The 13,954-nt window shown below is 37.2% G+C and overlaps 1 protein-coding gene across 1 annotated transcript in view; it reads right to left on the reverse strand.

Annotated features, from left to right (window-relative positions):
- The window catches only part of VPS45 (vacuolar protein sorting 45 homolog), a 67,478-nt gene that overhangs the window by 36,705 nt on the left and 16,819 nt on the right, over positions 1-13,954 (reverse strand). The window contains exons 11-13 of the mRNA XM_005894878.3: positions 5,422-5,580; positions 4,936-5,043; positions 3,773-3,894 (exon numbers count right to left, since the gene is read on the reverse strand). Of these exons, the coding sequence (XP_005894940.1) occupies positions 3,773-3,894; positions 4,936-5,043; positions 5,422-5,580 (389 nt within the window). The remainder of the gene's footprint in view (positions 1-3,772; positions 3,895-4,935; positions 5,044-5,421; positions 5,581-13,954) is intronic.

Consider the following 13,954-nt stretch of genomic DNA (forward strand, 5'->3'; position numbering starts at 1 on the left):
CCTTCACAGCCACCAACACCCATGATTATAATATAAACGTTTTCATTACAAGTATCTGCAATACAAAAGGGCTTCCTTGGTGGCGCAGCTGGTAAAGAATCGGCCTGCAATGTGGGAGATCTGGGTTGGGAAGATCCCCTCGAGAAGGGAACGGCTACCCACTCAATCTTGAATACAAGACTTCTTTCTCTAATAACCAGTCCTTCAACTTTCAACTCACTTATGCTAATATCTCTACTAAGAAATAATTCCTTGACCTCATCAATACCTCCAATTCATTCAACAATACTTTTTTCACTATCCAATACCTTCCTTTTTTTTCATTTCCCCAAATCCTGGCTGAACCCAGCTATCAGCCTTCTCTTCATTTACTCTAGCGCAGCTAAAACCTGCTAGAGAAAAATCACACAACTCGGCTCATGGGCTGTATTTTAAACTAACAACACAAAACTCCAATGGGCACTCAACCCTGCTTAGAAGTTTTACTTACATTTCCCTAGTAAATTTGATTCCAAGCCTAAAAATAACAATTTCACAATGTTTTTTCTTTTTATCCTGTACCTCACCTAATAGCTTGATGTCATATTTTACTGAAAAAATAGAAGTAATCAGACAAGGTGGTTTCCATGTTCTCACCATCAAAGCTACTACAGTGAAAGAAGCACCTCTGCTCCCATCAAAATCTCCTCTGCTTGTGTTCTAGCTCCCTCAGACTTCACTTCTGCAACTCTTCCCCCTTCTCTTCTGCATTACCTATTTCTCTTTCTTTAGGATAATTCTCATCAGATTATAAGTGTGCTCTAGAATTTCTCTTTCCCCCAAGCCCACAGTCTCTTCTGACTATGATCCCATTTTCTGACCCTCTTCATGTAAAACTTCTTAAAAAGTGTTACATACATCTATCTGTCATCTCTATCTTATTTCTTGTAACCCTCTCTAATTTGGCTTCCAAACTCACTGAAACTGGGGAATAAAGTCATCGAAGACCTTCATATTGCCAAATCTGATGGATTTTTCACTGTCCTCAACTTTTTATATCTCAGAAGACTAGTCTTTAGGTAACCACTCACTCCTTGATCTTTATGACATCAAGCTTTTCTGATTTTCCTCCTGTCTGTCTGTCTCTTCTTCAGTCTCTATTGCTGACTCCATATCCTCTATTCAGTGCTTAGTCCTGGACTCTTTCTTTCCCCCTTCTATGCTCTCTCCCTGAGTGATCTAATCACCTTTAAAGGTGACATAGCTTTAAGTCACCAAAATCTTGACGACTTCCAATTTAGCACTGAACATTTCCAATTATCTAACAGACATCTGCAATTTAACAATAAAACTCTTGACTTCCTTCTAAAACCTGAGAATTATTCTTGACTTCTCTCTTACCCATGTCCCATTACTCTACTCCCATTAAGTAAGTCTATTGATTCTACCTTCGCTCCCAGGCTCCTTATCCAAAGCATCCTCATTTCTTACCTGGACTACTGCAGCCACCTCCTAAGTAGTCTTTCTGCTTCTAATTTTACCTTCAATGATCCATGCTCCCCAAAAGCTGATCTTTTAATACATGGTTCAGTTTATGTCATTTGAATGTTTAAAGCTCTTTAGTGGCTTTCTATGCCACTTAAAAACAAAAAACAAAAAAAATCTTTACCAGGGCCTACGAGACCCCATGTGATCCAGCCCTACTTCTCAACTTATTTCCTCCTTACTTGCTATGCTCCAACTGCACTGGATTTTTTTCTGTTCCATGAACTTGCCAAGTTTTCTTTCTTCAAGGACTTTGTTCTGGTGTATCCTCTGCTTATGATGCTTTTCTTCCTCATCATTATGTGATTGGTTCTTTCTTGTAATTCAAAACTCATCTTCAATATCACTTCTTTAGAGAGGTTCTCTCCATCTGAAGTAGCCCTCCCACCTTGACAAAGTACTCTGTAGCTTATTATCCTATTTATTTCCTGAATAGCACTTATCTCATCCAAATTATATTTTTTATTTGTTTACTACTTTACTGTCTGTCTCCTTCATGTAAGTTAAGGCAGGTTCTTTGCCTTTCCTGTCACTTCTACTTCCCCAGCATCTTAAGCAGTTCTTGACATATAGAAAGCATTCAAATATTTGTTATAAAAAAGGATGAAGCAATTGAATTATTAACATATATTTAGGTAATAGTGACAAATGCTTTAACAGATGCTGACAACTGATAAATTGTGCATTTTGCTGGAAGAGCATCATTTTGAAATTTATTTGGAAACGAATTCCCCAAATTAGAAAGGTTTGCTGTCATGAACTAATCATCCACTCTTCTGGTGATCTATTATGTCCCTTTAGCTAATTTCTTGTTCAATAATTCTTATATGAAATTCATAAGAAAAATCAATATTTTTACTTTTATCATGTTAATTAGAGGCTATTTAATAGAGTTATACTGTTTTTCAAAAAGCCACTCAGGTGAATAGCTTTGGGCTGGCTTTCCTTTTTACCACTTTGCTTGACATTTCTAAATTTTGATTCCAAATGAGTATACTGTCTGAATTTAACCCCAGATGTTCTGCTTCTCAACCCTGGATTTTTAAAAAGAATTTTTTTCATACATGATATTTTACATGTTTCAGTCCAGGTTCAATGCATGATACTGGATGCTTGGGGCTAGTGCACTGGGACGACCCAGAGGGATGGTATGGGAGGGAGGAGGGAGGAGGGTTCAGGATGGGGAGCACATGTATACCTGTGATGGATTCATTTTGATATTTGGCAAAACTAATACAATTATGTAAAGTTTAAAAATAAAATAAAATTAAAAAAATAATAAAAAAAAATAAATAAAATAAAATTGAAAAGAAAAAAAAAAAGAATTTTTTTCTGTTCTGTTACCAGACTACAGAGCTTTTTTAAGAAAAAGTGAAAAAAATACATTTTTATCATACAAAAGTTATTTATGTACCTCAAAACATTTTTCTCCTTTTGGAAATTTATTACATTCATAAAACACTATTCTTCCAAGGCCTTAGATTACAATTAGCTGAAATAATAGAAGAATTATACCAACAGTAACAATTCGCAAATCAATCTATCTAATAGGATTCAGCTACATATATTAGGCTCTTTATAATATGTGGTCCCAATAAAAAATACATAAATTTTTTTTGTATAGAATTTATAACTAGGTAGAATTTATGTATATTTAAAATTTCAGGTTGGCTTATGTAAGTTTATTCTGGACAAGCTTTGTTTTTATTAAAACTTAACAAACCACCGGATTAAAATGACAATTGCTTCCTTCAGTTAATACCTAAAAAGAAAACCATCCTTTCCTCCAGTGTGACAAAAGGCCTTTGTTAATTAGGTCTCAGTGTGTATACTGGCCACATTTGGCAAAGTCCAGTCCTCGCCAAAAATAGTAACAACCTGCTCTGGATGGCAATCAAGCAGCAAATCTATTTTCAGCTTTAATGTTTGAAACTCCAAATGCTAGATGCCACGGAACTGAACCTTAAATGGCATAAGTGAACTAGTCTGATACTTAAGGACAGGACACAAGTATCTGGAGTGCTCCGAAACATTTGTTTCTGTATTCCAAAAGAAATAATACTCAGGCTTGATAGAGGAATTTAAATCTAACTTTGACACATGTAAAACCAGAAGAACCTGAGAACTGAAACAACTGGGAAAGGAAGAGTAGAATGACAGAATCTTGGTTGTAGTCTCTTATAGTACCCTAAATTTCCTATTTTCTTAGTGTTTCTGATTTTTATCATTAATATCTTTGTTCTCTTACCTGTCTCTGAGTGTGCTGGGGCCTAGATAAGGATACAGGTTTTCTTTAAGCTTTCCTTTGATGAGATGGTCCAGGGTCTCATGTAAGAAAGGTTGATGCTGAGTATATACATTTTCTACTCCCTAAGACAGGGGGAAATGGTTCTTATGTCATTTTTTTTGAAACGTGCAATGTAACTGTTAACGATACTCATATCAGAAAAGGACATGCAATAGCGATTTCAAGGGGTAAGAGTCAACCAGGAATTTTAGGACAATTTTAGTTATTATTTTTATCAATAGAAATGTTCCAATCTTATGAAAATACTCTGTAATTTAAGGCTAGCTATTATAAAGGAATTTTTAAAATGCAACTGCTTAAATTCCTTATCTCTTCACTGATTCATTCTTTTGAGAAAATATTATATGATAGGTAAATAAAAAGAAAAGGACTATGTAGCAAAAGAGACTAGAAACACTCAGGAAAATGAAAAAATTTCAGGAAACATAAAGAAAGGCTAGCAGATTACAACGAACTTTTGACCGTATTAAGAAAATAGGTAGTTTTAAAAGATTTATAATCGCTTGCTTCATCTTTAATTTCTGTCACAGGAAAAACTACCCAACAAACCTTAAATTATAAACAAATGGAGTAAAATAGTTATGACTAACAGGCTGCCTTTTTATTCTTGGGTATTTCCCGAAATATCTTACTATTCCCTTATTAGCTGTTTGGGCCAATGCTGATGCTGTTCCAATACAGAAAGTATTAAAAAAAAAAAAAAAGTATTTAAAGAAAAAGCTTTCAAGAGACCGTCTGCTTTAATTTCATTTAACTGCATGCACGCATGCTAAGTCACTTCAGTCATGTCCGACTCTTTGCGACCCCATGGACTGTAACCTGCCAGGCTCCTCTTCCATGGAATTCTCCAGCCAACAGTACTGGAGTGGATTGCCATGCCCTCCTCTACAGGATCTTCCCAACCTAGGGATCAAACCTGTATCTCCTGTGTCTCCTGCATTGGCAGGCGGGTTCCTTACCACTAGCGCCACCTGGGAAGTCTCTCATTTAACTGACAGTACTAAATCAGCGGCAATCCTGAAGTTACTTGGAAGATCACATTCATTCACTCTCAGGGTCAGGGGCTTCAACTGTTTCTTATTTAGGAAAGCATAGCAATATACCTTTAATCCTTTGAGGAACTGCTTGGTAATAGCCACAGCATCTTTGGGGCTGAAGAGGTCACTTCCTCTGACCCGTTTACCACCATATTCAATTACTGCAGACACAAGCTTTGTTTTAAAAAAAAAAAAAAAAAAGAGAGAGAGACAACAACTTACTGCTTGGGGGAACAGGAAGAAAATAACTTTATTATGGAAATGAAGACACGAGAGGACAGAATTAGGATCGAACCCAGCTTCCTGCATTGCAGGTGGATTCTTTACCAGCTGAGCCACAAGCCCAAGAAGTGGGTAGCCTGTCCCTTCTCCAGTGGATCTTCCTGACCCAGGAATCGAACCAGGGTCGCCTGCATTGCAGGTGGATTCTTTACCAACCCAGCTACCAGGGAAGCCCATAAAAACAGTATGACTCATCATCTGTCAGAACTAAAAGGCTGTAACAATAGAGTTGGTTCCTGTTTGGCGGGATTCATATATAAATCTGGTTACCTTTCGATACTTTTCAGAAACACCTTTATTCCTAAGGTCCATCATTAATCCTGGTAGGCTATTGCTGCTGTGTCGCTCGTAATGTAGCGCATAAAGCATCACCAGGCGGGCAGCATCAAACTCTGTCACTCTGGGGTTCTGCAGGAGCCTCTTTACGTTCTGAAAAAACAGAGAACTGTTATTTATCCTCCCTTCACTTGGGTGATGTATAATATCTTAGTTCTAAGAATTACTGAATGGTACTGATACATCTGACTAAGATACCATGACTAAGATCACTGGGCTTCCCAGTGGCTCAGTGGGTAAAGAATCTGCCTGCAAAGCAGGAGACACAAGAGATGCAGGTTCGATCCCTGGGTTGGGAAGATCCCCTGGAGAAGGGCAGGGCATTCTAGTATTCTTGCCTGGAGAATCCCATGGACAGAGGAGCCTAACGGGCTACAGTCCATAGGGTCGCAGAGTTGGACATGGCTGAAGTGACTGAGCACACAAGATGACTACTAAGGCAATGTACAGGTCACAGGTTTAGCAACTGTTTCAACTACAGAAAATGAGATGCCTTTTGCCTAAGATAAGAATTAAATAAGGACATAAATTCTCATTGTAACTGCTTAAGACAAATATGAATTTAACCATGGTTATTTCCTCTTTTCTTTCCTTTGACTGAGATAGTCTAGGGTCTTATGTGGGAGAGATTACAATTTCCCTGCCAAAATAAGAAATACACATTATTCCCACCACTAGTTCTACTGCTTCAGTCAATATAGCACACAAGAGAACTTACCAGTTGACCTGTAAAACTCTACTGCCTTCTTTCAGTGTTAGTGACTGACCAGTGAAATGAAGACACATTGGTAGAATTTTACATAGGAGAACGGGCTTAATCTCCAAGAAGCATCATATGTAACAATATGTCTCAACATGGTTCACAGAGATATGAATATGTGACAGCATGTAATCTGTAAATGAACACTTATGATCTTAAGAGGGCAGGTACTGACAGCAAAGGAAAGCAGACAAAATTATGTTTAGGTTTTATCAATTCTCCCATAAGGAGACTTCCCTACAGTATAGATTTATATTTATTATGCAGTAGAACACATTAATTAGAGCCAACAAATACTTGTGATCACTCTCTAAAGCACAAGGTACTATGTCAGGCACTGGAGGTGATACAGAGATAAGTTAGACACACTTTCTGTCCTCAGTGAGTTCACAGACAATGAGGATAAAACAGTATAGCTCATTCTTCTATAAAATACATTTCTTAATGTGCTTTAGCTCTACGAGATGGTAAACATGGAATAACACAGAAGGCATATTGGTTTGTATGTAATTTTTCAGCAAGTTAATATTTAGAAAAGATCAGGGACAAGCTTCCTTTTTAAAGAACATGCTTCACCAATATGTTAAGGAAAAAGATGAAAATTCAATGGAAAGTAGTGTTTTTTTAAGAAGTAACTGGCTTTGCAGCTTTAAGAACTGCTGCACTTTCCACAATGTTAAGCTACACGGGGAAAGGGAAAATGAGAATGAAAAGAATGCAAAGATGTTTATCTGTGTCAAAAAGAAAAACAAAACAACAACCCAAAACTGACTGGTATCTTCATATTGTACTTTTAATTTTGATGACACAAGTTTCTATGAGAAGCAGATATTTTTGAGGCCTTATTTGCTGAAGAAAAAGACATGAGCCACAAGAGTAAAACCACAAAGGATGGTCTGAGTGCATTTCTAGGTGCAAGCGTTAGTCGCTGTCATGTCCAACTCTTTGCGACCCCACGGACTGTAGCCCACCAGGCTCCTCTGTCCATGGAGTTCTCCAGGCAAGAAAAACTGGAGTGGGTTCCCATTTCCTTCTCCAGGTCCAAATGCCAGTGGAAATTTAACTGTGCTAACATTTTAATTAGGATTGTTATTATTTTATTAGGGCTCTGATTACAAAGTTACATAGATTTTTCTTTCTTTTTTTAGTTATATAAATTTTAAGTGATCTGCTTATAACCCTATTTTCCCATAACCCTTGTTTATTTTTAGTCCATGATTTTGCAGAATGTGAAGTTTTCTCAAGAACACATATGTGGTATTATAACAGAAACATATGTATAAAAAAACCAAAAACTGAAAATCAGTGCAATGGGGGAAAGGGAACACAAAGTAAAGAGACGTTCGTCTAGTTACTGAGGAATCATAAAAAACTTCGTTTCTACAAAAGGCCTTAAAAACTAAGCTTTGGAATTAGTTTGAGAGGCTGAAAGAGATACTATTAATAGGGATATGGAAATCAGAGAAAGAAATGAGTTGAAAGACTAGTAAGAGTCTTTGGAGGGCACTGGATTCCGAGGACATAACCACTAACATCTGTATAGTACTCTGCAACTTACAAGATGTTTTTAAATACATTATCTTTTTAGTACTTCACGACAACAATGTCTAATGTCTAAGAACTCGACTGTTCACACTAAAAAGAGGGATGATGATGAAATGCAGAGCCTCCTAGGTAGCTTTCAAGTAGAAAGTTCTCTCAGTAGGATTTCTACTGTTGCTTTTCTGGGTGAACATTTCACTACCATCATCCTTACAGGATCAAAAAGGAAGAAATTTCTCTTCTACAGATTTAAACCCTGCTATCACAAAACTTTCCTTACTTCTTTTCCCTTTTGTGGTAACTTCTCCAGACAGCAGTGACTAAATATAGGCTGTTTAGAATAGCCTGTTCACACATTTCACTAATTTCTATTATAATATGGAGAAATTTCAGGATACAAATTCCTTATCAAGTAAAAATACACCATTTCAGAAGTATCTCAGTCACTTGGCATAAAACATCCATCTGAGATCTCTGTTGTTGCTTTTCTTATAAGCGCAATGTTTCACTTTCTGCCCTTGTAGTCTCTTTTTACCTTAAATCTACTCAATTTCTGACTGATCTGTCTTTGTTGTTTAGTCGCTAAGTCATGTCCAACTCTTGTAACTCTATGGACTGCAGCCCTCCAAGGTCCTCTGTCCATGGGACTTCCCAGGAAAGAATACTGGAGTGGGTTGCCATTTCCTTCTCCTGGGGATCTTCCCAAGCCAAGGATGGAACCCGTGCCTCCTGAATTCGCAGGCACCAGGGAAGCCCGACCTGTCTTTGTACATCTAAGCAAACATGAGATACTCAAGTAACTATAAACCCACAAAAACCAGAATGGTGACAAAGACTATTTGCAGCAATTAGTTTATACCCTTCCTATTTGCTCCCTTTCTAATTACCTTCCCTTCGATCTTGACTCCTGGCTCTGTTTCTCATTAATAAATCCACTTGTATTCCTTGAAATGTGGTACTGGTTTTTAGAGTCTGTCGCTTGACTCTTAGCTTTTCCTCGATGAGCAGCCTTGTGATCTGACAGCCCAGATCTGGTCCAAGACTACTCTGCTTTCTCTTGAGCCCTGAGGACCCAACCCATGGCTCAGGTCAGTGTTCCAGTTAAACTCACCTAGTTCCTCATGAAAAGACACATGTAGGTACAAGCTGAATTCTTTCTTCTTTCTCAGTTATATAAGTCCTCAAAGAAGCAGGGCCTTTTTGTCTGCCTGAATGCCACATTATCCTTTGACTTAATTTTGAACTATTTTCCCTCATGGCTACTTGACTCAACTTGACTAATAGTGACATACATTATACAGAGATTCCAGGGTTTTAACCAAGGAAGAGGAGAAAAAGAATCTGAGAGCCTTTAATTGCATAGGCGGTATGTGCTTCATGGAGGTATTTATATGTTAAAAATATGGCTGAATTATATAATGACTTTTTGGTATCTTTTTTCTTATTAAATTTCCCATAACCTTGAGATAATCAAAGGAGAAAAGTATACTGTTACATAATAACAGCTGAGTAAAGAGTGAAACGGAAAACTACTGTCCACTTAAGAAGATGGGATTCAAAAATGTTCCACTGGATTCTAACATTACTATAGGCCCAATGAAGGAATAGGAAAAGAAATGCAAAAACACTATCTGTGAAGGTCAAGTTTCAAAATGGAGCTAACATTCATTCAAAAAGACATTAAAAACAATTCTGATATTTAGAGATCCTTCTGTTATCTTGGGCTGACTACTTTTGTGTTTTCTTCTACCAAAACTATGCTAAAGCAGCACAAGAAAAATACATTTGTATTGACATACCTATATTTTATGGAGAAGGAAATGGGAAACCAACTCCAGTATTCTTGCCTGAGAAATCCCATGGACAGAGGAGCCTGGTGGGCTACAGTCCATGGGGTCGCAAAAGACTTGGACATGACTTAGTGACTAAAAGATGACAATGACAACCTATATTTTAAACTACTGTACAATACAGTCGAAGTCTGCAACTAAAGATGATTCTCTCTCTTTTTTTTTTTTTTGGCTTTAATTTAACCTAAAGAACAAGCTCTGTACCCTGTTATCAACGATCACAGTACTGTAGTAAAACACTCAATGAATAGCATTATAAGCCAACAGATTAGAATAGCAGATGAAAGTGGCAGAAGTCTTCAGCATGTTGATATGACTTTAAAAACGAGTTTAATCTAACAGTCTGAGAGAACAGTTATGGAGAGCTTATCTAGAAAAAAATGATAGAAAATAGGCGAGATCCAGTTCCAGTTCCACTAACTGGAAAATATATCAGGTTTCTTTTACTTAATGACTAGTCAAATTTAGCTTTCTTGTAGGTCTTCTGCTGGTCAACACTGTTTCTGAAACATTAGTTAAATGATGGTTTAGAGAGACAGGATCATTTTTAATCTTAGTTGGTCAAAGTAAAATTGTCAGCTCAATTTTTTGTGTCCCAAACAATTTTCTTACAATTCTAATGAGAATTGTAAGAAAGCAAAAAAGCTTTTCTAAAATCAGAGAGAGTTCCAAGATCATGAGTGAATTAAAAGACATGTCCTGGATGCCATAAAAAAGAGAATGCACCATAAAATAATAATACTGAAAACAGTGATAGTTAACATTCATTGAATGTTATAAGCACCAGGTATTATATTGTTTTATATGTACTAGCTCACTGGATCCTCACAAAAATCTTTGAGCTAAGTACCGATATTTCCCCCATTTTACAGACAAAAAGACTAAGACTGGAGTGGCTAAGAATCATTTTTAAACCCAAGACATCAAAGATCCAGGCCCTTACAGTTGCTATTCTATTCTACACTGCTTCAAACAGAACTCTTTACCTTCATTTCTCTGACAAATATTTATTGTCCTATGTGTTATTAATGGCATGATTTGAGATCTTTTACCCAAGGTCAAAGAAATAGAGGAAAACAACAGAATGGGAAAGACTAGAGACCTCTTCAAGAAAATTAGAGATACCAAGGGAACATTTCATGCATAGATGGGCTTGATAAAAGACAGAAATGGTATGGACCTAACAGAAGCAGAAGATATTAAGAAGAGATGGCAAGAATACACAGAAGAACTGTCCAAAAAAGATTTTCATGACCCAGATAATCACGATGGTGTGATCACTCACCTAGAGCCAGACATCCTGGAATGTGGAGTCAAGTGGGCCTTAGAAGGCATCACTACGAACAAAGCTAGTGGAGGTAGAATTCCAGCTGAGCTATTTCAAATCCTAAATGATGATGCTGTGAAAGTGCTGCACTCAATATGCCAGCAAATTTGGAAAACTCAGCAGTGGCCACAGGACTGGAAAAGGTCAGTTTTCATTCCAATCCCAAAGAAAGGCAACGCCAAAGAATGCTCAAACTACTGCACAACTGCACTCATCTCACACGCTAGTAAAGTAATGCTCAAAATTCTCCAAGCCAGGCTTCAGCAATACGTGAACCATGAACTTCCAGATGTTCAAGCTGGTTTTAGAAAAGGCAGAGGAACCAGAGATCAAATTGCCAACATCCACTGGATCATGGAAAAAGCAAGAGAGTTCCAGAAAAACATCTATTTCTGCTATATTGACTATGCCAAAGCCTTTGTGTGCATCACAATAAACTGTGGAAAATTCTTCAAGAGATGGGAATACCAGACCACCTGACCTGCCTCTTGAGAAACCTATATGCAGGTCAGGAAGCAACAGTTAGAACTGGACATGGAACAACAGACTGGTTCCAAATAGGAAAAGGAGTACGTCAAGGCTGTATATTGTCACCCTGCTTATTTAACTTATATGCAGAATACATCATGAGAAACGCTGGGCTGGAAGAAGCACAAGCTGGAATCAAGATTGCCGGGAGAAATATCAATAACCTCAGATATGCAGATGACACCACCCTTATGGCAGAAAGTGAAGAGGAACTAAAAAGCCTCTTGATGAAGGTGAAAGAGGAGAGTGAAAAAGTTGGGTTAAAGCTCAACATTCAGAAAATGAAGATCATGGCATCCGGTCCCATCACTTCATGGGAAGTAGATGGGGAAATAGTGGAAACAGTGTCAGACTTTATTTTTCTGGGCTCCAAAATCACTGCAGATGGTGACTGCAGCCATGAAATTAAGATACTTACTCCTTGGAAGGAAAGTTATGACCAACCTAGACAGCATATTAAAAAGCAGAGACATTACTTTGCCAACAAAGGTCCATCTAGTTAAGGTTATGGTTTTTCCAGTGGTCATGCATGGATGTGAGAGTTGGACTGTGAAGAAGGCTGAGTGCCAAAGAATTGATGCTTTTGAACTGTGGTGTTGGAGAAGACTCTTGAAAGTCCCTTGGACTGCAAGGAGATCCAACCAGTCCATTCTGAAGGAGATCAGTCCTGGGTGTTCATTGGAAGGACTGATGCTGAAGCTGAAACTCCAATACTTTGGCCACCTCATGCAAAGAGTTGACTCATTGGAAAAGACCCCAATGCTGGGAGGGATTGGGGGCAGAAGGAGAAGGGGACGACAGAGGATGAGATGGCTGGATGACATCACTGACTCAATGGACATGAGTTTGGGTAAACTCCGGGAGTTGGTGACGGACAGGGAGGCCTGGCATGCTGTGATTCATGAGGTCGCAAAGAGTCAGACACGACTGAGTGACTAAACTGAACTGAACTGAACCCAAGGTCAGGAAAGAAGAATACAGACTAGATTCTTCTTTCAAATGAAAAGTTGTGATATGACAACACAACCATGCAGAGTGGGTAGGGGAATTATTTATTTTCTGAAGATTTTTCCTTTATGGTATGAAAAAAAATCTTCCTTACTAATCAGTCTTTTCCAAGGCTATGCATGTTTCAATGGCAGTACACTGCAGTTTGGTTCTAGTGAAATTCTGAATCAAACTGGATAACTGGTTAGAAGTGGCAGCAATTTTTAGGTTAATTTTTAGCAATATATGAGCTTTTCTTCCCTCACCATCATACAGTCATTATTCAATAAAGCAAACTTCATCTCTACTCAAAAATCAATTCATTGCTTCATGACGTTATTATCATCTAAGGTCAAGCCAAGGAATGCTGTATCCCATCTAGGGGTCAAGCCCCTGGCATCTACTCATTATTAAACAAAAGTTCTCTTTATTGACTATTTACATCATATTGCCAAAGAAATCCTTTATGGTGGTGGAGTCGAAATCAACTGCTCACTGTAAAACCCTAATACCATGGGCAAAAAAATCTTCAAAAGATAATTTTTTTAAATATAGGGATTTCTTGGCAGTCCAGTGGTTGAGACTCCAGGCTCTCAATGCAAAGGGCACGGGTTTGATCCCTGGTTGGGGAACCCTGTATGCTATACTGGCAAAGTGGATCACAAATGGAATTCATATTTTAAAGTGTCTATTTTTCTTTTAAAATGAACAAAAAATAAGATTTCAGGCAAAGGAATTATAGTAGCCATTTCTAAATGCTTTCCATATGGTGAGATACAAATAAAGATACTAAAATTGGCTAGTGATTAAGTTTGGTTCTATTGTTTTAAAGGGAAAGCTAAAATGATAAAGAAACATAAGGAAATTTAAATTTAGTTATAGGACACAATTCTGTTTTTATTTCATAAGAGAACAAAATTCATTTTATTGAGAAAAATAAAAAGTTTTCCTTAGGAATATTTCAATTAGGCCCACAGACCAACTCTAAATTGTTATTAGCAGTATTGTTTAAACAAAGTTGGTGAAGTTAAATAGATAATGAAGTATCTTTACAAAGGAATACTGTTTAGTGATTTAATAGAATGAGTGTTTAGGTTCTAGTCTGGAACAGTCTCTGAGACACAAAGTAAGTGAAAAAGCAAAATGCAGAACTATGTGTACGATATGGTATCATCTGAATTTTAAAAAAGAGAGAGAAGGAAATACACACACTCACACAGGCTTGCACATGCACAGAATAACTGTAAGGATGCAAGTGAAACTACTAACAGATTCAGTGTGTACTATTTATCTATTTCATCGAATACTTATATTATCTATCTAAGAATTAAAACAGGATAAACCATAATGGAAAAGAATATAAAAAAGTATATATATATAAAACCGAAATCACTTTCCTATACAGCAGAAATTAACACAACATTGTAAATCAACTATATTTCAACAAATATTGATTAAAAACTAATTAGAATT

The sequence above is a fragment of the Bos mutus genome, chromosome 3, assembly GCF_027580195.1.
Source record: "Bos mutus isolate GX-2022 chromosome 3, NWIPB_WYAK_1.1, whole genome shotgun sequence".
Taxonomy (NCBI): Eukaryota; Metazoa; Chordata; class Mammalia; order Artiodactyla; family Bovidae; genus Bos; species Bos mutus.